Source organism: Corticium candelabrum, chromosome 11 (assembly GCF_963422355.1).
Source record: "Corticium candelabrum chromosome 11, ooCorCand1.1, whole genome shotgun sequence".
NCBI classification, from domain to species: Eukaryota; Metazoa; Porifera; class Homoscleromorpha; order Homosclerophorida; family Plakinidae; genus Corticium; species Corticium candelabrum.
Window position 1 is genome coordinate 8,210,209 of NC_085095.1, and position 26,224 is coordinate 8,236,432.

General features: G+C 39.0%; 2 protein-coding genes across 5 annotated transcripts; one reads left to right on the forward strand and one right to left on the reverse strand.

The window, feature by feature from the left end:
• The first annotated feature begins 155 nt into the window (after positions 1 to 155).
• Positions 156 to 5,749, forward strand: LOC134186515 (poly(ADP-ribose) glycohydrolase-like). Of its 2 annotated transcripts, none has more exons than XM_062654501.1 (23): positions 156 to 256; positions 317 to 446; positions 1,362 to 1,458; positions 1,528 to 1,620; positions 1,675 to 1,724; positions 1,804 to 1,876; positions 2,523 to 2,609; positions 2,665 to 2,739; positions 2,792 to 2,884; positions 3,165 to 3,221; positions 3,281 to 3,384; positions 3,439 to 3,527; positions 3,584 to 3,644; positions 3,730 to 3,805; positions 3,867 to 3,911; positions 3,971 to 4,073; positions 4,405 to 4,483; positions 4,536 to 4,644; positions 4,702 to 4,762; positions 4,815 to 4,859; positions 4,916 to 4,983; positions 5,287 to 5,347; positions 5,407 to 5,749. In XM_062654501.1, exons 1-23 carry the CDS (start codon positions 175 to 177, stop codon positions 5,631 to 5,633), a joined length of 1,965 nt encoding a protein of 654 aa, XP_062510485.1. In that variant the 5' UTR covers positions 156 to 174; the 3' UTR covers positions 5,634 to 5,749. The 2 variants fall into 2 exon arrangements, with proteins under 2 accessions (XP_062510485.1, XP_062510484.1); XM_062654500.1 differs by having other exon boundaries at positions 158 to 262.
• Positions 5,750 to 5,883: 134 nt separating this feature from the next.
• LOC134186709 (serine-protein kinase ATM-like) lies at positions 5,884 to 26,128 on the reverse strand. Of its 3 annotated transcripts, none has more exons than XM_062654740.1 (45): positions 26,022 to 26,128; positions 25,655 to 25,824; positions 25,562 to 25,597; positions 25,421 to 25,503; positions 24,972 to 25,124; positions 24,841 to 24,916; positions 24,725 to 24,779; positions 23,555 to 23,772; positions 23,339 to 23,503; positions 21,402 to 21,821; positions 20,309 to 20,415; positions 19,808 to 20,246; positions 19,201 to 19,278; positions 18,695 to 19,142; positions 18,087 to 18,192; positions 17,887 to 18,028; positions 16,406 to 16,603; positions 15,766 to 16,010; positions 15,575 to 15,697; positions 14,939 to 15,192; positions 14,826 to 14,884; positions 14,680 to 14,763; positions 12,909 to 12,973; positions 12,740 to 12,844; positions 12,554 to 12,673; positions 11,623 to 11,857; positions 11,392 to 11,562; positions 10,879 to 11,001; positions 10,762 to 10,821; positions 10,532 to 10,639; positions 10,378 to 10,448; positions 9,374 to 9,497; positions 9,224 to 9,307; positions 8,995 to 9,114; positions 8,757 to 8,930; positions 8,549 to 8,687; positions 8,213 to 8,295; positions 8,018 to 8,158; positions 7,340 to 7,456; positions 7,123 to 7,284; positions 7,019 to 7,063; positions 6,842 to 6,962; positions 6,694 to 6,780; positions 6,462 to 6,640; positions 5,884 to 6,408 (listed from the first exon to the last, which is right to left on the reverse strand). In XM_062654740.1, the coding sequence occupies exons 1-45, from the start codon at positions 26,116 to 26,118 to the stop codon at positions 6,052 to 6,054; spliced, it is 6,747 nt and encodes a 2,248-aa protein (XP_062510724.1). In that variant the 5' UTR covers positions 26,119 to 26,128; the 3' UTR covers positions 5,884 to 6,051. The 3 variants fall into 3 exon arrangements, with proteins under 3 accessions (XP_062510724.1, XP_062510723.1, XP_062510725.1); XM_062654739.1 differs by having other exon boundaries at positions 17,887 to 18,034; XM_062654741.1 differs by lacking the exons at positions 23,555 to 23,772; positions 24,725 to 24,779; positions 24,841 to 24,916; ... (3 more) ...; positions 25,655 to 25,824; positions 26,022 to 26,128 and having other exon boundaries at positions 17,887 to 18,034; positions 21,402 to 21,514; positions 23,339 to 23,370.
• Positions 26,129 to 26,224: the final 96 nt, after the last annotated feature.

Consider the following 26,224-nt stretch of genomic DNA (forward strand, 5'->3'; position numbering starts at 1 on the left):
CGTTGTTGCTCTAGAATTTTGGACTGTACTATGAAGTTGTTGCCTGCTTACTTACTTGAATTAGAGATGGAAGGTAGACAGAAGATTATTTGGTAATGCAAACGTTACCGATCGCGGTGCGCTAAGGAAGACCGAGGCTATATGCATCCGGGTTTTGGACGACATGCTGCACGTATGAGTGGCCTAAAGCGCAAACTGTTCAAGCAGACGTCACTGGTGGATATTTTTCAACCAAAACTCAAGTTTTCGAAAGCAGGCAAATGTCTAACGCAATTAATGCCATAAGATTCGGTTAACTGATTCTTTTATATTTTAGATTCCTCGCAACTAATGGACTCCACAGACGACAGTTGTAAGGAACGTGAGCTCACAACAACAGCAGCAGCAAATCAACGGAGTAGTGACGTTGATGATTCTTCAGCTGGGTCACCACGTTTGTTCAGCGAGTCAGTAAATTTAAAGATTAAATTAACTACTTAATTAATTAATTAACTAAGCTTTTGCATGAGTAAAGGTTAAGATATAATAGTTGTTTGTCTATGGATTTGATGATATTTGCCAATCTCAAATATTGGCAGACAAGTTAATTGGTAGAATTATATGTGTCTTGGGTAGTCAATCGTTTGTGCAAAACACTATGTGTCTATGTTATTGGAACATCAACTGTTACTGTAAATGTCCCCAAAAGAGCCTATTTGATCAACGGCCCTGAGGTGGTTAAAAGGTGAAAAAATGTGCTTGTTCAAATATGTTCAAAAAGTGCTTCCAGACAGCCTAGTGTAGCTTGATCACCATGTATTGTAGACTACTTCAAGTTCAGTCCTAATTAATTCTTAATTATTATCACTGCTGTTTGGAGTGTAAACTAATGCATGAACAGCATAGGAGCATGATCTGACTGTTGTCAACATGCATTGCCATTCTACAGTGTGGTGTTTTGTCAGACTTACTTTTGCTGGACAAACGCAATCATACAATAACTGCTTCTGTCCAAATGACGGCTTGTTACAAAGAATTGTGTCAGTAGAGCATCTTTTTTTAGTCAAGCACATGTTTGGATAAGAATAGGAGTGCATTTAGAGAGCTGATCACTTCTAAGCTTGAATCCTTTAGCATTTTGGCCAACTCTGCTTATTATGACCTTCTCTTGCATGAAATGATGCAATTATTATTGATGGTCTTAGTGAAGTGGTGGACATGCAGAACTCTAATGAATAGGCAAGTTGGCTAAATGAGAGCAAATTATTATGTAGCTAATGAAGGTGCATGAACAGCTAATCATTACAGATGGTTATTTGAATTGGTTAGCATATCTCACTTGCAATGGTGGACATGGAATGAGCACCTATAATTATTTTTAGTGCCTCACATTGTTCCTCAACAAGCAGTTTGGCTAGCAGCATGGATGATGCACGTTTCCAGCCTGTGTTTAGAAAACTGGGAGAAACAACAGGCTTGGTGAGTGTAATACTCTTCTTACTTAATTGTACTAATCATGTGCATATGGATGGCCATAAAAATGTATAGGGCAGTGCAATTGAATGTCTGAAAAGACAGCCTCAGTGTGGTGCTGTGCTGCCTTTCTTAAAGCCCCATCAAAATCACACAGTTTTGTTTAAGGTAGGAACTATGATTTGATTGATATTGATGGTTAGCTTCATAGGTTGTGCATAGATTCCTTTTCAAGATGGAGTTCGTCCAATGCCATTTCCTGCATCTTACAAGTAATTGCATACCTTGCTCTTGGTTACAGAATAAGGAAATGTTGAGAATTAATTAAATGAATTGTTTTGATTCATGTAGAGATGCTTGGGATCATCACCATGTTCGTTTACCTTGCTCACCACAGAGTCTTTATCCTGTGGTAAATGACAGGGTAAGATGTCCTTGAAATCTGTCTGTTGTCTTTCTGTTTGTCTATTTGTTTGTTTCATACTATCTGTTTGTCAATGCACATGTTTCATTAGAAGAACTGAAGCTTTTGTAGTATCTCCAAAAGAATATAGGCTACTAGCAGTCTAGCATAGTAAACACCAGGCTTTATATGAGGTCAAAACACATCAGTCTGCTGGGTGTCTTGACAGGCTTTCTTGGAGACAAAACTTCGACTGCACAGCCACAAGTTTTTGAAGAGCTCTATTGGTTTATAAATATTTTCATTCTTGTTTCTTTGTAGCAAATGAAGCATTTTAAAGTGAGGCTTGGCTTTAATTTTCTCAGCATCTAAAGTGCTTAACTTAAATGTGAAGACCTATACCTTCCAGGCAGCCCGTTTTGTGTGTTTTTCTTCTTGATTTATTGTTTGCAATGCCAAAATTTATTTTTGGTTGTTTGTCAGCTTGTTTTTAGTTGTCTATTTTGTTCTAGGTGTCATCTTTGAAATTTGTGGTGTGCGTGTGCATGTATGCTCAACCACCTTTTAATTGTTTGTCTGAATTAATATTAGTGTTCTCTTATGTTTGCTACAGTAGTGTCATACAGATAATCTTATCTTCCAGTGTTGCATACAGACTCGTTTATAGCTAGGTGGTCAGAAGGAGCTTGTTAGTCGTTGGGGCATTATAGAAACATCTCTCCTATCAAACATCAATACTTCTTATGACCTTCAGGTAATAAACTGTAAACTTGGTGTTGACTTAGAAATATTGGATCTTTCATGTTTAGCAAGCTATTATGAAGTATAACACTCGATATGCAGACAGATGGGACTTCTCTGGTCTTCACTCATTTTTAAATAATGTATGGCATTTGTTGCGATTGTAGTATTGTAATACAAGTTTGATTAATGTAGGTGGCTGACAGTGCAGAAAGAGTTACTTTCTTCCAGGTGACTTTACCAGCAATGGTGGTAATGGCTTTGCGGCTTCCTGAGCTCATTACACATGTATGTATGTGAAATATGATGCAATTGTGCATTTGATTGTTACTACGGTTTAAACTACTGTTATCTACCATGAGCTGATCACTGAGCCCTTTGCAGTTTTGAGTTAAGCTATGGTTGAATTGCACGGTAGTAGTTTATGACTTCTGTTAGCTAAAGTAACTTTGGCAGTTGAACTTGAATTTTTGCAAAATTTATATTTAATTGTAGTTTTTATTACTTATTTACATTTGACTTTTAAATTGTTAAATTTGTAAGATTTATACGAAGTTTGTTTATGTAGCCAATACCTTTACTAAAGCAGCAAGAGTGTACGTTTATTACAATGAGCCAGGAACAGGTTGGTGTAATATGTTGCAGAAATGTAGTGGTTGAACTGCAAACTTTTGTGCTTTATAGATTGCTTCTCTTTTGGCCAATGCCTTTTTTTGTACTTTTCCACGCCGCAATGCATACAAGCCATCAGCTGAGTACAAGTCATACCCAACTATAAACTTTAACAGGTGCAGCTTAGTCTTAAGACTATGAGTGTGCTAGATGTTGAAAGTTCTGCACAGTTTGTTCAGTGGTGGAGGGAGAAGAAGTCTCGTTCAGGCCAGTAAACTACGATCTCTCATTCATTATTTTCATCGAGTTACTTCAAATCGTATGTTGTTTACGGTCATAAAGATTGTTAGTTATTAGAGTTTTATGGTTTTATAGCTCCAATTGGGACAGTGACATTTGAACGCCGTGTACTCAATGACAATCCATCTTGGGACAAGTAAATTGTTATCTTTGTGATTACTGGATACAGCAAAAATTTACATGAGTAGTTTAATACTTATTTACAATCTTGTGTTTGTAAGATGTGAATCACTAATGTCGAAGCTTCACGTGACAAGTGAGGGAACCATTGAAGACATTGGAGATGGATTGTTACAGGCATGGAAACTTTGGATATTTCCCAGACTGCTCACTGCTGGAGCTGGTTTGTTTGTTTTAGGTTGATTTTGCTAATAAGTTGGTTGGAGGTGGCGTTTTAGGAGGGGTTAGGATTCTATAAATGATTTTAATGAACCGAACAATTATCATTTTTATTGGAATTAGGGTTGTGTGCAAGAAGAAATACGCTTTCTCATTTGTCCTGAACTGATAATCTCTCGCCTATTCACTGAGGGGTTGGCAGACAATGAATGTCTTATCATCACAGGTATAGTACAAGCATATGGTGTCACTTAAGTTAGTGATGTCAGGAGTAGCGTATTGTTTAATAACGTGTTTGTGTTACATGTTGCTCTTTGTTGCTAGTAGGTTTTTATGCAAAATTCAACTAAGTATATTGTAGAACATGTTATGTGTTGTAGACTTGTAGTTGTTTATTACAAGGCCACACTGAAATACGGTCAGACCTGAGATAACATTTAATTAAGGGAAAAGCACCAGGCAGGGTTCTTAGCTTTATATGTGGTTGGCTTGAAAGACAATATGTAGACTAGCATAGTTAAATAATGCGAACATTGTGCTATCAAGCTCTTCTATAGGTGTTGAACGTTACAGTAAGTACAGTGGCTATGCTGACACATTTAGATGGACTGGAAACTACAATGATGAAACACAAAGGTCTTCAGCTTTCTTTCATCATTGTTTGATGTTGAGGTAAATCTATGTTCAGAGATACATGGGGCCGATGTTTTACTGAGGTACTAGTCATTGATGCATTACATTTTCATCGTTTTCCTGAGCAGTTTAAACCAGGATTGATACGACGAGAACTCAACAAGGTCGCACAACAGTTGCACACACTTGTGTTTGTTCATGAGAGTGGGATTTGTTTGTAGGCTTATTGTGGATTTAAGTCTAACACAACGTCTCCTGCTCACCTCTCAGCAATCGCAACAGGTTTAACATAACATAAAACTTTTATTTGGGCATAATGAAGGGCTGTGGGCAGGAAATTGGGGATGTGGTGCATTTGGAGGTGACTTGTATCTAAAAGGTATTGTGGCACTTAGTAATATTGTAGCTGCTGTTTTCATTTGATATATTGGCTAGGTCTAATTCAATTGATGGCTGCTGCTCACACTGGGAGAGATGTGCTATACATTACATTTGGTAACCAGGTTAGTTGTGCCAGTGGTGTTTTTTGTGATCTTCACTGTATAATCCTAGCACACACACACACACACACACACACACACACACACACACACACACACACACACACACACACACACACACACACACCAGTTGGTCAGTTGCAGCCTGGCTGTAATACTTTTAGTCCATTGTCCCATTGCATGGCACATTCATGTGTGTGTGTGTGTGTGTGTGTGTGTGTGTGTGTGTGTGTGTGTGCGCGCACGTGCATGCGCATGCATGCATGTATATGTAGGTTGTTGTTGAATTTTGTTGTGTTACCTCAGAAATTGTGTGATGATTTGGCACAAGTTCATCAATTACTTACAGACTTACAATCTACAGTGGGTTAGTGCAATGTTTCTCCCTATACCACCCTTCACAATTCACCAACTTCTTTGCATCAGGTGATATATGGGCTTTTATTATGGAGTATAGAAAGTACCTCATGCAGAATCCAGGCACTCGTTTGACTGTGTGTGATTTTATACTACAATTAAATGAAAGTGACGATCAAGGACAAGCCACACATGGAAAACAGGCATGTGAGAAAGATGCTGAGGATCAGGTAATTGAAATTGGTACTCTCCAAAGTCAGTCCACTAAGGGATACTCTCTTAACACCAGACACTAGTTGCTTTGACAGAATATCATCTTTCATTGTTTTGCTAGATTGATTACTCTACAGAATGATATAATGACGGTGTATATTTTAATAGAAAATGAATTCAGCCCATTGGGATGTAGGGTGCCTAAAACCTTAGTTGGCGTCACAAGGTGATTCTCCTGCGAGCACCTACCCTGGCTCTAAGAGATCATTAGCACAGACCCCAGTTCTCCTGAGTACAGCACACAAGACCCCAACAATCGAGCTGGGGGTGCAACCTTGAAAAAGGCAGCTTCTGACGTTTACTGTTTACTGTTACCTTTTACCGTGTAAATTAAGTTTCAACATGGGCTGAAAAGTTTGACAACATTTACCAGCTATTCTGACTAATTTAATTCAATGGCAAATTAGTTAGCTAAACAGTGATACACATGGTGTTGTACAACTATATCCATGGCTGCCAGCCAGAGTAAACACGACACAAATTCTCTGGGTCTACTGCTTCTTGTATGAGGTGATTTACCTGACCAGCCACACTCATTGGCACACTGTTTTCCACACCCTCCAGCTTCTGCCTTAACCTCAGCAAAACTCGTACAGCCATTTTGTTATTTGTCTTACTACTGACTTGCCCACTTGTCACGGAGGCTGTCCTAACATTTGCACTAGCACTGGATGGATGAGAAATATCTCCAGCTAAAGCAGCCATGCTGGCATCATCAGTCGACTCACTATTCTCTTGCAGGTTCAATGCTTTTACAGGATTCATTGACCAGTCATATAATGGATCGTGTAGAAGGACCTGAACATGAACCAAATATTGTATTATGGAGCACTACTTACCACTTGCCTGACCTCAAGGATGGTGAGTACTGCTTCTACATTGCCTCTCATCACAATGAGTGTCTCTTCACATGCTCGTCGAAAGATTCCTTCTACACCAGTCACTCCCATTCCATCTACCAAATCTCGAGTGAGTCGAAACGGCACAGTTTCTGGGGTTGGAAGAGCTCTTCCTTGTTCGAATGCAACACCTGTAATCATCTATGTAAGGCACTCAGCCAATTTGCACTGGAAACGAATTTACCAAAGTCTATGTGAATTACTTCTGCGGTATTCCTGTCAATGAGAATGTTCTGAGGATGGCGATCTCCCAGGCCAACAATATAACCAACTGCCAATCAATAAAGCAGTTACATGTCTAGCATTATCATATAGGTGTAGGAACGAATGACCTATTGATGCTGCTGCAAGGCTCCTTGTATATGCCAGACGTCTTTCAAACCAAATTGCAGGGTCAGGAAATGACTCTCTGAAGAAGTGCCGGAACACAGGATGGAAATGTTCAGTTATAGTCTACACAAAATGGAATACAAGTGTTATTGTTATAAAAATGGAGATGTAAAAGTTACCATGTAGCTCTTCAACTTGATTGCCCTGTCCTTGTTTGCTGCTTCCTATGGATATGGATACCATAAGCTCAATCATGATATTTTTGTGTCCGTTGAAATCTTACAGATAGTTTTATTCGGCATTTATGCGAGGTCCAGTCATTTGGTTCATATTTTCTATGAGCTCCTTTTGAGTTGTCTGTTCCTTCACCAACAAGGTAAATACCAAGTGGCACTGTTCCTTCACACCATTCAACCACACCAGAACGCTGAGACAGCGGAATGACCTTTTACAGTGTGATTTACAATAAAACCAATACAAAAGTTTGATTGGTGTTTCACTTTGTATGTTCGTATTGTAAGTTTTCTCTTCCTTGTGGCTGCTTTTTTCTGCAGGAGTTTGTTGACGAGAGCAAACACTTGCTGCATGACAGCATCTTGTCGTAAGTCATCTTTGCCCTGCAGAAACACAATAATAGACAATCACATCCAGCCACTGTGGTAACTTTCATTCCAGTTGGTTCCTTCATGTTCTTGGTGTGGCTAACTGGTTTGGTCTCCTACTTTGTTTAAACAAGGCTGCTACATCTAAGTTATGCTAGTCAAATGGTAGTCTCTGTTGCCTTTAATTAATACCTCTTGGTGACATTAACACCAGTAACAATGAAACTATTCAGGCCTAGGTACAGTTTCCTAACATAGTGAATATTCTGACACAAGTAGAGTGTACAAAGATCTCTAATGCTCAGCTGGAAGTGTGCGTAACCAGGTGTCTCTAGAATAGCGGTTGGTGTATCATCTGCTACGTGATGCTGGTGCTCTCCATGGCTTTGTTTCCACATCCTGATTGTGGAGTCTGTTTTAGATTTATAGGTAGTTTGATATGATGTCATTATGTCTGGAGTTATGATTATCGGAATTTGTACTGTACTTTTAATTAATTAAGAAATTTCTAGGTTTGTTCAAAACATTTGCTGCTAACAGGAAGTCATGGTAGATGTCTGGGTATACATACCGTACCTTCACAAGTTGACGTCGACGCCGTCCATCTGATCCAATGCATGTGACAATTTTAGGATGGTTCACACCACCTGCTTCAGTAAAGCTTGGCTCAAAGTTGTTTACACAAATGATGTTATCATATCGGCAAGTAGGATCAACCTAAACCAACACAACCAGTCAGTTATCACCAAACATCAATTGACAACAACATACCATGAGTTCGACAGTTGGAACAGCAACTTCTTTTAGACCTGAAATTCTCTTCTGCAAATGGGATGGTACCTTCTTGACAGCTCCTAGAAAAATAATGTTCTCCTATAAACTGATATTACACAAACGTGCAACCACATTATTAATATTAATAAAGACAGAAATTGGTCTAGGAAAAGAAGATTAGCAGTATGGTTAGAACTGTGTTGTAGCTAATGCCAAGGGCAGCCACTGTCATCACTAAAGTTCTCTGAGAGGTCATATATAGTTGACTACAGCTGATCACAACAAGCACGTGCCTCCAGTAAACTGTGTATGTAAACACTTGAGATGAATTACCTCTTGTAAACCTTTGACTCTCAGTTATGTGGTAAGCCAAACTGATGTAGAAATGAGCAAGATGTTCCATATCTTGAATCTGGGAGGCACGTTGTGACCTCAGAGTGGCAAGTATCTCCTTTGCAGCTCTGATTTTATCCTGATAAACAGAATGAAGAGTATTCAGTACAAACATGTATCATACTGCAGCAAACAACATGATCTTCACTTCATCAATGACATATTCATCTCTGTCAGTCTTTTCTTTCATTAGTCGTGGCCTCTTGGCACTGGGGCGAATGTTAGAACTCATAGAGTACTCAGCATCTTTATCAGCAAGTGTGAGAGCCATGAGAGCTAACACACAGTGGTGTGGATGATCCAAACACATTCTCTTAATCAACTAAACCATAGGCATATTAGAGTGCTGCTAGTTGTTCATCTTGAAGCAAATACAGTAACCAAACCATTGAAAGTGTTGCTTGAAATTCAGAAGTGATGTTAGTCTGCCGATTGAAGGTCAACCTTGCAGCAAGCTGGTATAGAAGAGGAATGAACTTGCGAGATTGTAGCTTGTTCATCTCTTTCTGCAGTAAAACAAAATTGTAAAGTCAGATCACTGTCGTACTATATGAAGGCATAAACATGAGTGTTATAACATAGCTGCTAGCATAACATCATTTCAGGATACTTCACCTGAACAAGCTGACACACATCTTGCTGGTGGCTGTTCTCCATCCACAAAGAACAGAAACGAAAAACATGCAGATCATAGTCATCCTAAGCAATATGCAAAACTATATCCCCATCTCGTAGTACACAGGCTAATGAACAGTATAGGCCTACTCCTGTTTGCATGCAAAGAGAATAATTCTTCAAAGACTTTAGAGCAAAGGATTTGCTGTCTTCATGGAGGCTTTTAATTTCATTCTCATCAATCTCAATCTGACGTCTCAATGTGTTGTTTCTCCTAATCACAATGAACAATGAACATTTTTGACAAAAGCACAGACAAGCAAGCAAGCAAGAAGGCAGACAACAGGTGGGCAGTCAGACACGTGTAATAACATACCAATGGAGATGACAGACATGACACTGCAACATTCAATTCCAATGCAGCACAAACATCAAAGTAGAAATTATGAAATGTAAACCTCCGTTAAAAACATCAGCCTTGTACAGACCATCTCATGCTGTTGCACCTAGTTTCCGTATGGCATGACAATGCCAGAGAGAAACCAGGCACCAGAGCCAAACCTACGTACATCATTCTCAAACCTTTCAGCAGAACCTCTAGCTAGCCTATGTCCACTTAGTTTTGTGACCAGACACTCTGTAGTGTGGAGGGAAAATATTGTTATTTCCTTGCATTCCAGAATGTCTAGTCTGAGCTCTGAAGACAAACTTGTTCTGTACTTGCACTCATCATTCCATGAACCATCATACAACATACTGACTCATGCAACCACATCCATATGCCCATGCAGTACTGGACATGTACCATCTCAAGGAAAATTGAATGCTCCAAGAGAAAGCTCCTTTCTGGCAAAAATTCTCTGATGCAAGAACAGCAGTTTGCAATTGGCTGCAAGATTTCAAATTCTCTTCACTAGCTATGGTAAGCTAAGATCGTGCTTTTTAATAGTAAAGAAAGTCTGCAAACATGAACCATGACAGACAGACAGACAGACAGACAGACAGACTAGACTTTAGACTACATAGATTAAAGACCTTTTAGTAAAAGGATGAAAACTTTGTAAGAAATATGTATTCTTAGAAAGCAAACAGACAAACAAACTGACATGCACATGAGTATGCAATTAATTATCACACCATAATAACATTAAAACCTTTTCCAGTACTGCTGACTTCCTGGCAATGATACAGTTCCTCTCTGAAGTTGCAAATTTTCAAACTCTTCCTGTATGTTTAGTGTAGCACCGACAGCCAATGTATGATTAGTATTTTCTCCATCTTATAAACCAGACCAGTAACTATTGTCACCTTTTGCTGTTGCATGAGCTCTTTCTTTATTTCAAAGTCACTTGACTGCATGTAATCAGCAATTTTACGATAACGTTGATCACCATACCGAGCCAATGAGAAGTATGCCTGTAAAAATTTAAAGAAACTAAATTAAATACCAGCATATACTATAATTGCTAGTCAGACTAAATTAGAAATGATTTAAAATCAAGAATTGCAAATGCAAAGCAAACAATTTCTGTAATTACTTTCATAAGTGATGACTCTGTTTGACTGTTGTCTTCTAGCTGACTCAGTAAATTAGCAGCCTATTAATAAAAACACTGATTAAATCAATACTTGTGCACTGTCATGTGTCTTCAGACAGGTTGCAAGTATTTATCCACAACAATTGTTGGACGTTCTGAATGAGACTCAGCCAGCCAGTTCCCATGAAGAAGAAGGACATTTGGGTAGAGTGCATTGACAGCATCGTTATCACCCTGCATCTGCATCATTAAACAGAAGAAACACAATGTGCTACAAGAGTCAACTTTAATATTAATATTCTAAATTCATTATGATCATTTCCATTCTTTTTACTTGTTTTAAAACATTTTAGCAACAAGAATTTGACACACTACATGATCTTGGTAAGATCAATGACAACGATCTCATGTTGACAGCGATTGAATCACGACTATTTATTAATCATGTGAATACGTACATTACAACAAATAGATAAGCTAGCTGCTCATACATTAAAGTATCAAAACATTCAACAAAGAGGCTAACAGTTAAATAATAAATACCCAGCAGTTTGTTCATGTGTTCCTGTTTGACTTAAATTGTGAATTGTGACTTTACTTCATTATATCAAAATCTCGTTTTAATTTTACCTTCTCTAGGTCATTGTGGAGGCTGGCAATTGCTCTAAGAGCAACTTTCTCTTCTCCACGTAACCAAAACAGCTCGGCTTCCTTCATGCGACACTGGTAATTAAGTGCAGTACTTTCAGATGAAAGCTGGTTGCAAAGAAGCTTTAATTTAGCCAAGGCTTGCTGAGAAACCTGGCAACCAAAGTGAAGAGATACAGCACAAACATAATAGCAGATAACTTTCAGTGTTACTTGATGACAGCTTGCTTGGCTAGCTACTTCTGCCTGAGACTGTAAGTGGTTGACAAGAATTGTCATCAGTGACTCACTCTGCCCACTGCTGGCACCCAATTGATGACATCTGTTAACAGCTATTTGTAGCAGAGATGTCCGTAAGGCCAGAACTGGTTCCACATGAACGAAATGATCTTGAGTGAGTTGCAGTCGATGTTGCCATTGAGATGACACACCATCATATGAGCTATTTCTGAAGAAACACAGAAAGCAGCTAAAACACTAGTGAAAATCATTTGTTTACCGATATGGCATGTGTACATGCATTGCAGGTGGAGAACACAGACACAAAGACAAATCAATTCTGTAAAGGAAGTAATCGACAATGAAGGAAAAGACTTGCAATCTTGGAACTAATTAAACATAAATAACTTATAAGTATTAAAAGTACTGTAGCTATTAAATACACTCAAACGTCTCTTATCCGGACTTCTGAGATACGGTCACGTTTGTATCCTGGGCACCGGCGAGAACTTGCACAATCAGCTACTGCAAGTACAGTACGTCATGTAATCATGCATTAGGTACTGTATTACACGTCTCAATGAAAATGCAGCATGGATGGATATACACATACAGTAGGTACATATTCACTCCTGTGTAATTTAATTTTCACATGAGAAAGAGCCTTCAACACCATTTGAGCTGATCTACTGCTTGTAAAATGTGTTTATCTTAAGATACGGGCAGTGCCCACTCCCAAGCTGCCTAGCTAGGAAACGTTTGAGTGTAGATGCAAATTTCAAAGCTACAAGATGTACTACAAAATAACTTGAATTTTCACCCTGCACAAAGAAGCTTGTGATTACACATTGACAAGGTTTGTAATTATTAGGAATGTTGCAGCAATGAGTATAAGACAAACTTCAGCCAAACTGCTGTGACCTACCTCTTCATCACATTGCATATCTCTTTCATTTCAACAAGGCACTGCAGTCTTGCTAACATTGGGTAAATTCCTAGAATGCTTTCCAAGCTTGCAGCAGCAAGATCAGATATTACAATTTTTCTGTTCATAACAAGCTAGTGTCAACAATTTAGAACACATAAATAAAGCAGATATAGAAGCTCTCACAGTGCCTGGTTAAGACTTGACTGAAACGGACCAAACTCGCTGTTGCTCAAGGCATGGAGGCACGAATGAACAGCATGATGATATCCTGTGCTACTAGAGACAGAACTAAATATTCAGAAAATAATGAGCATGCACGTATTGTCTGTTAAGCAATCAGTAGCTCCATCACCGAGATTCTATGTCAAGGTTCCACACACAGTTTCTCCAAGCCATCTCATACTGATGCTCTGACATCTGACACAACAATTGGAACATTAATCTCCTGAAAAAGAAACTGTAGCTGGTATGAAGTGTAAAGATTATGTCTGCGGTTCAACGCACCAGACAAACATCAACCACATAACTGAGAATAAACATAGACACAAACCAATACGAAAGATGTAGGGTTGCCGTATGAAAAAGAATAGAAACAAGACCATGTAAGGATGTGCTGTGACATCTTTCGTATACAGCTGCAGACTGACTGAGCAATACATCATCCCTACATTGCACCACTTTCTAATTAGTAAGGTTAAAACACACATTATAGTGTCTCTAATTAGAAAATGGTGCAATGTAAGAATGATGTATTGCTCAGTCAGTCTGTATATGAAAGATGTCACAGCACACCCTTACTTGGTCTTGTTTCTATTCTTTTTCATACGGCAACCCTACATCTTTCTCATTTTTTCTTATACTTGTTTGCATTCATTTTTCTACATGAGAGTAACTTACTAGTAGATATAGGCACAGCAGTAACGGTGTAGCCTCGCAAGCCAGGCTTTTCCCCGAGCTAAATGTACGTGAATCACGCGAGGAGGAGGAGGAGGAGGAGGAGGAGGAGGAGGAGGAAAGGAGGAGGAGGAGGAGGAGGAGGAGGAGGAGGAGGAGGAGGAGGAGGAGGAGGAGGAGGAGGAAGAGCTTTTGCCGCAATTGCTCCAGCATGAAAAAGCTCAGCGACTGCGCGGAAGAGTTAGTCTGGATTCGGTGCAAATGCAATCAGAATTTAGAGAGAAACGCTAGCAGAAGAGCGGCTTCAATTAGCGCAGTGTGAAAAATAGGGAATTATTATAGCTCGGACAGACTGAGTCTACATAGGACATTCTTGTATGGTGTTACATGTCTAATTAAGTGCCTCCCCTACTGCAGCCATTTTGCAAGCAATTTTTACAACCAACTTCCAAGGAAGAAGTGGTGTTAAAGGCAGCTGAGGTTTCTCTGGATAAAACATGCTAGGAGGCACCTTAGTTCATGAAATTAACAGTTTGGAAAGGCCATCACGTGCTAAGAGACAAGGTTTACACTATCATATATGAGTAGTGATGGATGTTTTGTCCAAACACGTCCCAACACAGTGAGGTATTTGGTCGGATACACAACACATTTGGTGAAACATATTGTCCTATGTCCTACCGTTATTTTCCACACTGCAGCGTATAGTCTTCAATCGCTGGAAGCGTCTCAGAGGGCGACGACACATACAGTCTACAGGACTGGTGTGGGTGTGTTCAAATGAACTGGAAGGTGTAGCGTTTGCGTCATCGAGAAATTTTACGGGCGTGGGGGAGGGGGTCGGTCCCTCAAGAGGGAACCATGCCCTGCAATGACAAATTTGAGTAGCCATGGACCTGGTCCTTTGCAAGCGCAGAGGTTTGGTATAAAAATCAGCTTTGTAGCATAAACGGTTGATACCGATACCCGCTCTTACAGGAACTGAACACAAACTCAGCCCTACATACCAACGCTACCACATTGGTGATACATACTGATACATATACGGAAACTTAAGTATTTATGTTGCCATATAATATGTTATGGTACATTGTAGTACAATTTAGGTACATGTCAGTACATGTTAATACACAAATATAATTGCAAAAAGTAGTCAAGCCTGGTAAATAAACGTTGGCAATAAGGGTAGCCAACAACTTGCCTTAAAGCATATGACAATGAATACTTGCCTTGGCAGCTTCAATTGGATCCGTATTCCACAAACCATCCATGTATGTAAACGCCACGTGATTCAAACCAAGATGCTTCAAAGACTACAATAGAAGACCATGGTAACACTTTCTGTACACATATCAAACAAACCTACAAGTCAAACCTCAACAACAGACGCCTTGCACCCAGAAGCACAATCTTGCAGCTGGAGATCATACGAACCTACAAAAATAGAAACTTCAATTTGCACTCTGCACTTTATCATCATAAACCAACCTAGAGCTCTTGTCCATTGACCCTCTTCCTCATAAATCTTAAGTCTTGCACTTGCATCCTCACTGCAAACAACAGCAGCACCTTGAAGAGCATCAGGCTCACCAATCTTTGAATATGCTTCAAGCAGAACAGAATGGTGAGAACCCATCAGCAAACTGTCCTGACGAAACAATCCTTCAGCACTGGATGCCACATCAAGTAAAGGCGAAGTGAGAGACGACTGTGGTGTGGAAAAGTACGCTATTCGAGATGATCTGCAATTCATAATGTAAAAATCACACTCATACCTTTCTTTCAATTGTTCTGAATGACTAATAAAGATATGGTAAATGTAAAAATTCATGAAACACACTTTCAATGTACAAAGTCACCACTGGCAAGGTATTTTCAGGTCTCTTTCTGCACAGTAAGTTTCCAAGTAGGTAATGCAAGCCTTGATACTGTTCACTTCCAGTAGACAAAACTGTAAACTTATTAATTAATTAGACAAACACAAACAATAGTCTCATTTAAAACATTTACTAGTTTAACAATTTATCATTAATGATGTAACTTAAAGATGACAGCTGTAAGTGACCACTACATAGATACCCAGAAAGCCATTATGAACAACATAAACTATAAACTACTGCTTACTTCTTTGCATCCTGCCATATCTCCAAGTACAACAAAGACATAAAATATGCTGAACACATCTGAGCAGCTTCAGCCAAACTCAAATAATTCAATTCAAGCCAAAAGTTGTTCTCCCATGAATTACTGCCAATAATAACAGCACTGCATGATCACAAACAGTATATACAGAACATGTATCATTAGAACAGAACCTATTCTCTTTCTTGTCTTTCGTTCTCAAAAAGTTTATTGTGTTGAGTAGTAGTTTGATTGATTCCCTGGCAACTGTAGTGATTAAATGCGGTGACACATCATTGTCAGTTGTTGTTTCCTTCAAGCTTCGAAGTCTTGAGAAAAACCCTTGTATCTGAGATGACAACACATTGCAGTAGACTGGATTCTTTGACTGGAGAATATTGTGGATTAGATGAGGAAAAAGAAATTCAGCAAATGAGACCTAAATAGTAGAACTCATTAATGGAAACTCATGTACAATGTCTTGAAGTACTTAGCATAGCTAAGAATGACCACATACGACGTGCATGTAATCTGTCAGCTTTCTGAGCTACAAAAAGTATGTAAAATAACATACCAAACAAATTAACAAGGTAACTTAAATGTGTGGTTGTCAACTCCCACTCATCCTTCACCTAGCTGTCTTCTGTATAAAATAGTGTTTAATACAATAACTCAGTCAGCTGTCTATCTGTTTCTATTTTCTCCACTCCACAAATCCACACTCTACTTGTCAGTTTGTCTGACTGTTGTTCATCAGTTCAATTCAACTATTGTCTGTCTATGTTTATCATTCTCAGTCTATCTGCAAAACACTTTCAACTCTCTAAGAAATACCTTAGCATGGCAGGCTGGTTGCAGCAAAACAAGCATAGGATCTGTCACACCATTACTCTGCAGGAAAGCAGCAGTAACATCTTGAACCCACTGGTTGTGAGTTCGCTGACCACTAGCTCCTGGAGGCCACCAAAGATCTGATTGATCAACATGTCTTACAAACACTTCCTCACATGAAGTCACTACTGGATTATTCAGCTGCAAAAAATATTTTCAATATCAACACACACACACACACACACACACACACACACACACACACACACACACACACACACGCACGTGCACACGCACAAACACACACACACACACACACACACACACACACACACACACACACACACACACACACACACACACACACAGACACGGTGGAGTGAGTGGTCAACACAACCAAACTCATTTATGGCTTTGCTTGTGTCTCCACAGACCAATGGTTGCTGTGCAGGAGTGTCCACAAACATCGCATGTGAAGTTGCCACTCTTAGAGATCATCTTTCGTTCCTGCCTTTTTTGTTGAAGTGTTTTCAAACATTGGTCTTCAAAATGATCTAAAGATATTTTGCAATAAGATCTCCACAGAGACCTGTCTGACGCATAGCTTTCCCAGTTGGATATATCAATATTACAAGATTGCAAATAGGATTTCAATGTGTCTTTAAAGCGCAATTTCTGACCACCTGCTGTTCTAGAACCTTCCTTCAGCTGACCATAAAATACTGCCCTTGGGATTCTATCAAAGATGGGTCTCACTCAGTGCTGCAATATCAATATTACACTGTTTTAGTTCTCTAGCGATAACTGCGGATCGACGCTCAAGATTGACATTATTTTTGTTATCTCGTAATGTTCTTACATTCCATGTTGCAATTGTCAACTTCAATCGTTCATTTTTCTTTTCTTTCGACTCACACACACACTCACACACACACACACACACACACACACACACACACACACACACACACACACAACTAACGTTTATGTGCATCTAAATATACCCATCTAAAAAGATGACAATATCCAGCAAGAAAGAGCCAAACAACAGAAGCAATACCTATGCACATGCTTACGCACATGCACAACACATACAATACACACCTATCTATGGTTACCAAGCTATGAATAATGTCACCTGTCTCTGGAGTAAGGTCAACCACAACGTTGCCAGAAAAGAATAGTAGAAGTTCATAAAAGTACATGAGCAAAGCAAATCAATATACAAAGTCTTAGCAAAAGACACAATTAAAGCAGATAAAACCTTCCATCGCACTAAAACCAACATATAGATTTGATTACAAAGTCACTACAATTTCGTGAAGAATGTAAACCAAATTCTGCCAATGCAAAGCAAGGGGCAGGTTTACCTTACTTAGTATCTAATTTAGAAATGGAAGGCACTCCAGTTGTATAATATCACTTTGCAAGTTTACATAAAATTGCCATACTTAAATGTATGACAATCATGCAGTATGAATTACCTCCTCTTCTTGTTCACATTTAAATGGATACAAATACTCGTGTAAGTCATCAATGCCATGTTCTTCATATTCCACCAAAAACTCACTGCCATACTTAGTTGCTAGAATTGATTTCAAACAGCTTGCAGCAGCTGTAGCTACACTAACACTAATGTGCTAAACTTTAGATTGAGACCATAAACACATGTTTTTGTACACACCTGTCATCAGTTAGCAATGCATTAAGCTTGTGTAAGAGCTTGCAAGGTCGAATTCCAGCTGAAACAATTCTGAAACTCAGCATAGCTTCATGATATGGCTGATTTTCTAACAAGATAACATGAATATAAACTACCAATGCTCACTTATGAAATGGATACAATCACAAAATGAAACACTAGAATATCTTTCAGTTACCAAAATAATACGATGCATATTCACATAATTATTAAAGTAGCAATTAAAGAGACATAACTACTAAAAATGCTGTTCATGTTTATTCAGGCAAGCAGTAATGTTGTGTCAACATAGAAGTAGCAATGAGCAAATCTGTACAAAATTGCTGATATGCCAGTGAGTTACCATATGACACTGATGCTGACGTGGACGTTGATGCTAATGTCAAAATAGAAAGGAATCCAACTCCAGCATCAACATCAAAGGATGCTGCCTCTGTTGAGGCGGTCTCTTTGAAGTTTGATGCTTAGCTGAGTGTCAGCACTAGATTGTAAACCAAGCCTAACTCACACATTTATCTAGTCAGCAAAGCAACTAACCCTGCCAAACTACAGCATAGTTTCTGTATAACAGTACAGCTTTACTTGCTCACCTTCTTCATCAATTTGTGTTGATAAAGAAATTGATCCAATATCTATAGCTCCCAATTCTCCAAGACAAGCAGCAACTTCTGAGACAACCATGCAAGACTGCTCACTTGTCACCTTTACAGTGAATGAGGCAAGCCAAATCAAATGACAAATCAGTTTTCGAACTGTGGTTGGATTTAGCTGTCCTATTTCTTTTGTGCTTTCTTTTAGCTGCAGTTTCAGACTCTGCAGTCCTTCTAGACGAGCTTCAGCAGGACAGTGTCTATCAACTGACATAAATCTTGTAACATTCTTTTCAAGCGTCAACAAGCCTTTCTCCTGCTGTGCCTGTCGGTAAACTCTTTGAAGAGAATTGAACAATTCCAAGTCTGGGAAAGGATCAAGTGAAGCAATAAAGTTCTTCAACCGAGAGTAGTTGTTTTTAATCAGAACATTAAGAAGAGCCAATGCCTGTAACAGAGTTACACAAATTACACAGAAGACACCACGACAGCAGTAGGTATGATACCTCTTGTGCTGCTGGTTGCTGTCTTGCTGCAATTTCAGTCAAACAGCTGACAATAATGTGAAGGTGGCTTCCAAGGACCTAAAATATCCAATAGCCAGTGAATTATGTAACTGATGAGTCAGTCACACCTACTAGCTGTAAACATGCAATACCTAATCAACAAAAATTGGTTAATATGCTAAAATTAATTGCATTTTCGTGTGCTGTATACTACTTACTGGGGTACCTCATATGTCACTGTTCATATGACATATGATAACATCAATTAACATGGAAAGATATCAACAAAGACTAACTTTGACAAAGACAAAGATTAACTAAGAACTAAAGATAAACAGTTAACTATTGATTCGATGTTAGAAGTGTTTTTCAGTTTCAGTAGAGATACTGGTAAGCTTTACATGTAAGGAATAAACTAAATATTTAACAACACACAATTGCTGAACAATGAAGAATAATATAACGCTGATTAAAATTACAAACATTACAAAAACAAACAATACAAACACAAATATAATTAACCAATTAATTAAAGTTAAGTTAGTTTGAAATAAATTTTTATGTAACAAGTGTTCTGAATGACAGTAGTAAACAGACAGCAACCAACCTGAGAACAATTCCCCAATGCTGCAGTACAAACAACGAACAATATTTGACAACACAGTGACATGAACTTTTCCCATACAGCTAAGCAATTAGTTTCCTTTTGTTTGCTTGAATGCATATGCTTCAGCAGCTCAACAACAGTCCCAACAACATCTCTAAAGAAGTATGTACGAGATCCACCAAGCCCAGTATGTATTTGTGCAGCCATCAAGTCAACAAATAAAGCATAGGCCATCAAGACTCTTTTCTTCTCATAATAATTTTGTGATTTGAAAAGAATAGACTTTAGTGACAACAAAACACAATGAATGGTATCTCTTCGAAACGCCAACAAGTCAACAAGTGATGCAAACTCTTCATATCTTTCAACCAAATAGTCAAGAACTGTCTTAATACAATGAGAAGTGTAATATGGAGGATTGGGTTCTGGATCACTGACACTAATGCAACAGCAAATTAAACAAATAATTACAAAACTATCATCTTTCTTGCATTGACAAACCTTGCATATTTAGCATAAACTGAGTGTCCACTGCATGGTTCATGCATTCGAAGAAGCAGCTCTACAACAAAACTGTCAATTTCATTGCGCAGTATCTTCAATATATCCTAGACAAACAATGATATGAAATTCGCTGGTTGTCGTCTACTGTTCACAATACTCATATTTATGTATGGCAGCTCATTAGAAGCGTACTAAAATGTACAATTTTGCTTTGATTGCAATTGTAACCAGGTGTGTGTGTGTGTGTGTGTGTGTGTGTGTGTGTGTGTGTGTGTGTGTGTGTGTGTGTGTGTGTGTCGGTGTGTGTCAGTGTGAGCTATAGCTCAGTTGATTAGAGAGTCATCTTATGGAGGAGTACCCCTTACAAAGTGAGTACATCTGGGACCCTACAGGGTTGCAAGTTCAAGTCACAGTGATGGCGAGCTATGGCATTTCCTTGGGCAATAAACTCACACACAATTACCTCTCTCACCTCAGAAGTCTAGATGAGTACCTGGTCTTTGACAGGGGTGGCAAAGACCCCCGACTGCAACAAAGTACATCGGCCACTGGGGTCAGGGTGGGACTTCGGGTACCCTCACCACAGTTGGCATCACAGTCGAGGCTCCTGCGAGTAACTGGTCAGGTGCCAGGAAATTGCATAGCACAGCCCATAGCTCCTGGCTGGGGGGCATGAACGTTCAACAGCAGCTCCTTATCCATTTGACATGTGTGTGTGTGTGTGTGTGTGTGTGTGTGTGTGTGTGTGTGTGTGTGTGTGTGTGTGTGTGTGTGTGTGTGTGTGTGTGTGTGTGTGTGTGTGTGTGTGTGTGTGTGTGTGTGTGTGCTCATTCCAGAGCAGTTGCCACCAGCTCTCTAGACCATGAGCCTTTGTGGTGTACTATCTGCAGAGTTCTTCAAGTCACCAGTTGTTTGTTCACATGAACGATTGACAAGAAAGACACAAATGCTATCAGTGCTAGCCTTATGAGTTATATTTACTAGACTGATTTTGCACACGTGCATAAAAATACATATCAACAATCACAAACAAACATCATATGGTGCATGTCTATCCTTTGCATTCAATAATACCAAAGACAAAACTCACCATCTTATTTTGTAACAAGTGATACATCATTCTTGATCTTGTCTGTTCCAACTTCACTGCTTCTCTTTCTTCATTGCTTGTGGTTTCTACAGCATTGCTTCGCTGCATAGCAACTGCTGGCAAAATAAATGTCATGCAATGTGACAAACTAGTCTTCACCAGCTCCACCCAATCACAATGTAAATCACCACCAATTAACTCAGGCTGTTGACTGTCCAAATAAAAAAGAGCATAAGGAATTGCAATTTTACCATAACAGTGAAAAAAGTCTGCTCGACACGAGAAACCATGAAATTTAAATGGATATGAAGAAAGAGTCTGTTTTGCTCCTAGCCAGGAGTAGAGCAGAAATTCAAGATGAACTTCAAGGAACTCTTTGCTTGTTGAGTAGCCAAGACACGAAGACAGCAAACGAAGAGCCTGGCAAACACATCATACAAAGCAAGTTGCATATTTAGTCTATATATGTGCCATACAAATACTTATTTCTATTTTCAGCAGGGCAGCCACGTATAAGATTCAAGAGAAGCAATGTTGTACTCAGATTTTCCTTTATCTGGTAATCACTGTAACCACTAGAGCTTCTCCAGTGTACCCAAGTCTTCGTGGAATATAGCTGACAGCCACATCATAAAAATTATAATTCTAAAAATCCTATGCATGTAGTCACTTTGAAAGTATTTCAAAGAAACAAACAATAGTGACTCTTCTGTTGTGCAAGAGAAGTACCCATATCTCTGAAAGCACTCTATGATTATCGCTGCAGTGAGACCAAAGTTGCTGTCTATTCAATTATTTAAATACAGTAAATCCAATTTATCGTTTGCATCTTACTTTGTTTAGTTTGAAGGACTTAGTCTCCAATGTCCCACTACAATAACTACACTAATGATGTTTCCTGGCAAGTGAAAGATGTTTAGTAGACAAAGCATATACATCATCATCCAGAAAACTTGTAATACTACTGCTAAATCTGTAAAGAGTTCTTTGATCCAGAAAAGATTGGATATGTTAACAAACCCTACTGGTAAATTTATACAGACAGTACCAAACAATTTATCCATACAGGACAGTGATAGAAAGTCTTCACATTAAATGGTTTCACACTTCAAACAAACGCAGCTCTGACAGACAATGGCAAAGGGTGAGGGTGGGGACAGGCTTGGTATTGCCATCACTTATGTTTGGCTTTGAAATGGCCGACGGCACCACGGTGTGTCCTTTCCTCGAAAAATAGTTGCACACACGAATCTTCAGATCCTCATTGTAAAGTGCCTCCACTATCACAGGATGCTCAGCCAATATCAGAGGACTAAATTGTCACTCTTGATAGTACGACCTGTCGTACTTCCGTGTAGTGGCATTGGAGAGCACGACGGTCTGACCACATAACCTCGTCAAAATCAGTATACTCCAAGGACAAGTTCACTGAGTAAAAATCAACGTCCAAATTGTCTTGCCCAGGCGTGCACAGTTGTTGCAATTCGTTAACATCGCACAGATCCATAAAATCGCACAAACCCCCCAGGAAATCTGTAGACAATGTTAACTCACCGAAAAGAATGACAAAAGTAGGCACAAGCAAGGGGTTTATATAGGCCGAAAAGCGCTATGTCACAATCAACCAATCACAATCGATTACATAACGTATAGCCAATCCTAAGCAAGGTACCCACCCACTGGGCGGATCTGGAAGCAATGCATTCCGCTTTGAAATTGAAATTGAAATTTTCAATTTAAACGGTTGAAAAAATTTTTGGCACGGATGGTGTTGAAATTTCCAAATTTGGACAAATTTAATAAAGTATACAACATTTAGTATTAAACAAAGTAATCATTAGCCTTCTTACATCAAATTCTACACAAAATAAAAAACCACACACACACACACACACACACACACACACACACACACACACACACACACACACACCAACCTTTTCTGTTATTTCTATGCTATCCAGCTGGTTATAGTTAAACAGTTGAAACAAGGCCATTTTGCGACACACAGGACTGCACAAAGCAACCCTGACAAAAGCATACAGCACACTAGCAGTTCTGTTCTGAGTGTCATCTTCTTTCAGTGCTATGTCCACTTCAGCCTACAACATGCTAACTATAAAAAATGACAACAGCCAACTAGTTTCACATACTGGTGGAGAGTAAAGTGTCTTCACTGATTCACACACAGCCGAAAACATCCGTTCTTGCAGTGACCGATGAAGGGGCTCCACAGATACGAAACAAGGTTCCCGTTTCTCCCTTGTGAATAGCACATCTATCTTTGAAGCTTCCATACGAACAGCATGATTTTCGTCAGCAAGTAGACCGATCAACACCTCATGAAGAGTGATTTTCATGCCATTGCACTCTAAAATATGTGTATTGTCTTGGATTAAATTGCAGCAGCAAGATATAGATATACAAACAGCAGGCAAGCAAACGTGTAGCAAGTAGAGAATATAATAAATAATACAATGCAGAAAGAATCTACACTGCACATTAGTATCTCTGTGTTATTGCCTGTTTGTAATATTATCAGTTTAGTAGACAGTCCCAACTCAACCACATACCGTATAAGATAAAATATTCGCGAGGAATTTATTTTGGCAGATTGGCGGATTTTTCAGCAACCGCCAATATAAAATCCACCATTAATTTGACCACCGGGATATGTTGACGTCATCAGGCACGTGGATCAGCTATCTAATGGCAAAGTGACCGTACGTCATGCAGATGAGGCCACAAGATGGTAGGTAGTCGCTGCTTGCCGTCTGTTGTGCGCATGAATGAAGTCGTAAGGCTATGAATGAAGTTGGATTGTCACGTTCACACGGGTCCTGTTCTTTGCACTGACATAGCAGTTCTTCATCACTAGGCAGTAGTTGGAAACCAGTAAGTCAGGGAAATGTAAGCCACGAACACAGCTGTCAATCACAAACTCCTCCATGACCACTTATGGTAAGACATATATCAGTTATCAAATGACGATGTCCAACTGCCAAAATAAAATCCGCCAATATGCTTTGTCCATCAATTTCTTAGCAAACCGCCAATATAAATTCCCGTCAATGTTTCCTCTTATATGGTACATAATAAATGAACCCAGAAATACATGCAAGGTACGTGCACCCAGAAAAAGAGATAACATAGAATGTGTCGATCTAAAGCACACAGACAGTGGATTAACGTTTTAGTGCTTTATAAATGGAACAACTAACTGCAACCATGTTACCACACTAACATAACTTTCTATGAACTAATGCTTCAGACATCTCACAAACATCTCCTGAAAGTAGGCAAGTCTTCATGAATATGTATACCTTCACTTGACTTCTTCTTTTGTAATACTGAAGTCCACTGTCCTTTGTGATCCACCTATCGATGTATCATGTTTGCTAGATACTTTTAATTAACACATGCTACAAATTTGATGTACCTTAATAAAATTCTTGAAAACTCGAACCAATGAGATTCTTGTATGAGAAGCTAGTTTACCAGCAGCTAGTAAAGAACTACAGACACACAATCTATATCTTCACAATCACATGACATTAGCAACATATCTACCAAAAAGCCTCCAGTACACGATTGCAAGTGTCTCCAACATTAGACACTTTGAGTACTTCAGCTGGATATTGAAAGTGTTTTGCGAGCTTTGCAAGTACGTCAAGAACACTTACAGCAATCTGCTGATCCAAGTACTGTTGAGCTAAAACGGATCTATAAGAGATTCAAAGTTCAGCCAATCTTTTGTGATGACAACAAATCAATGAAATGATCTTCATTCAAAAGCATCTAAATGAGCAAACAAGCATGTGACTGAGTAGATGGGTAGACTGGTGTTGTGAGCAAACACACAGTCACAAAGGCAGCCAATCCAGGCAGCGACTTAATTAATTAAGACCCTAATCCATAACCCAAAACCCTAACTTAACAGCAGAAGAAATCCACTGCTATATTTAACAAACAAATACTCTGAATTAAATGGTATTACATGCCTACTATCTTAAGAGTACCTTAGAGCTTCAAGTATTAAGTTAATCATTTCTAATGACAGCAATTCTGATGAGCTGCAAAGAGTTTCACAAACAGAGACAACCTAAGAGAAATAGAAAATCAAGGAGCGGCAGTTAAATGGTAACTAATGTTCAACCAACCAAATGCACATCAGAAAGTTGCGATAAATCCAAATCCTAAAGTCAAAGTAAACCATTAATTAACAACAAACTGTAAACACTCAGAATGCACACCTCTGTGTTGAGAAAACGACCAACAAATTTATAAACAATTTCACAATTGCCAACTCCATTGTCATCATTCCATAAACACCACAACATTGTAAGAAGTTTAACTGCCAAAAGTCTTAGTTTAAAGCCCTTTGAATGGTTTAGTGGTGACATCAAACTGTCAGGCAGATCAGCTAAACAAAACATCATGCACAAATTAACCACACACACACACACACACACACACACACACACACACACACACACACACACACACACACACACACACACACACATGCGAGCAGGTTGGTGGTATACACACCACAAAATCCAAAACCAGCAAACTTGAATTCAACAACTACATCACACATATCTAATTGTACATTCATACTGGCGGAATGAATTTCTGAAGTCACTGCAGACTCTGACTTGTCAGAGTTATCAGCACATGATAATACTTTTTCTCCACTGCTACTCATTTTGAACATATGGCTTTGAGCCATTCCAGAGACAGGAGTGGGAGATGTAATAGCAATCGGTTGACTAAACTGAAGCTTGTTGATACAAATAGAGTACAAATAAGTGTTGCATGTT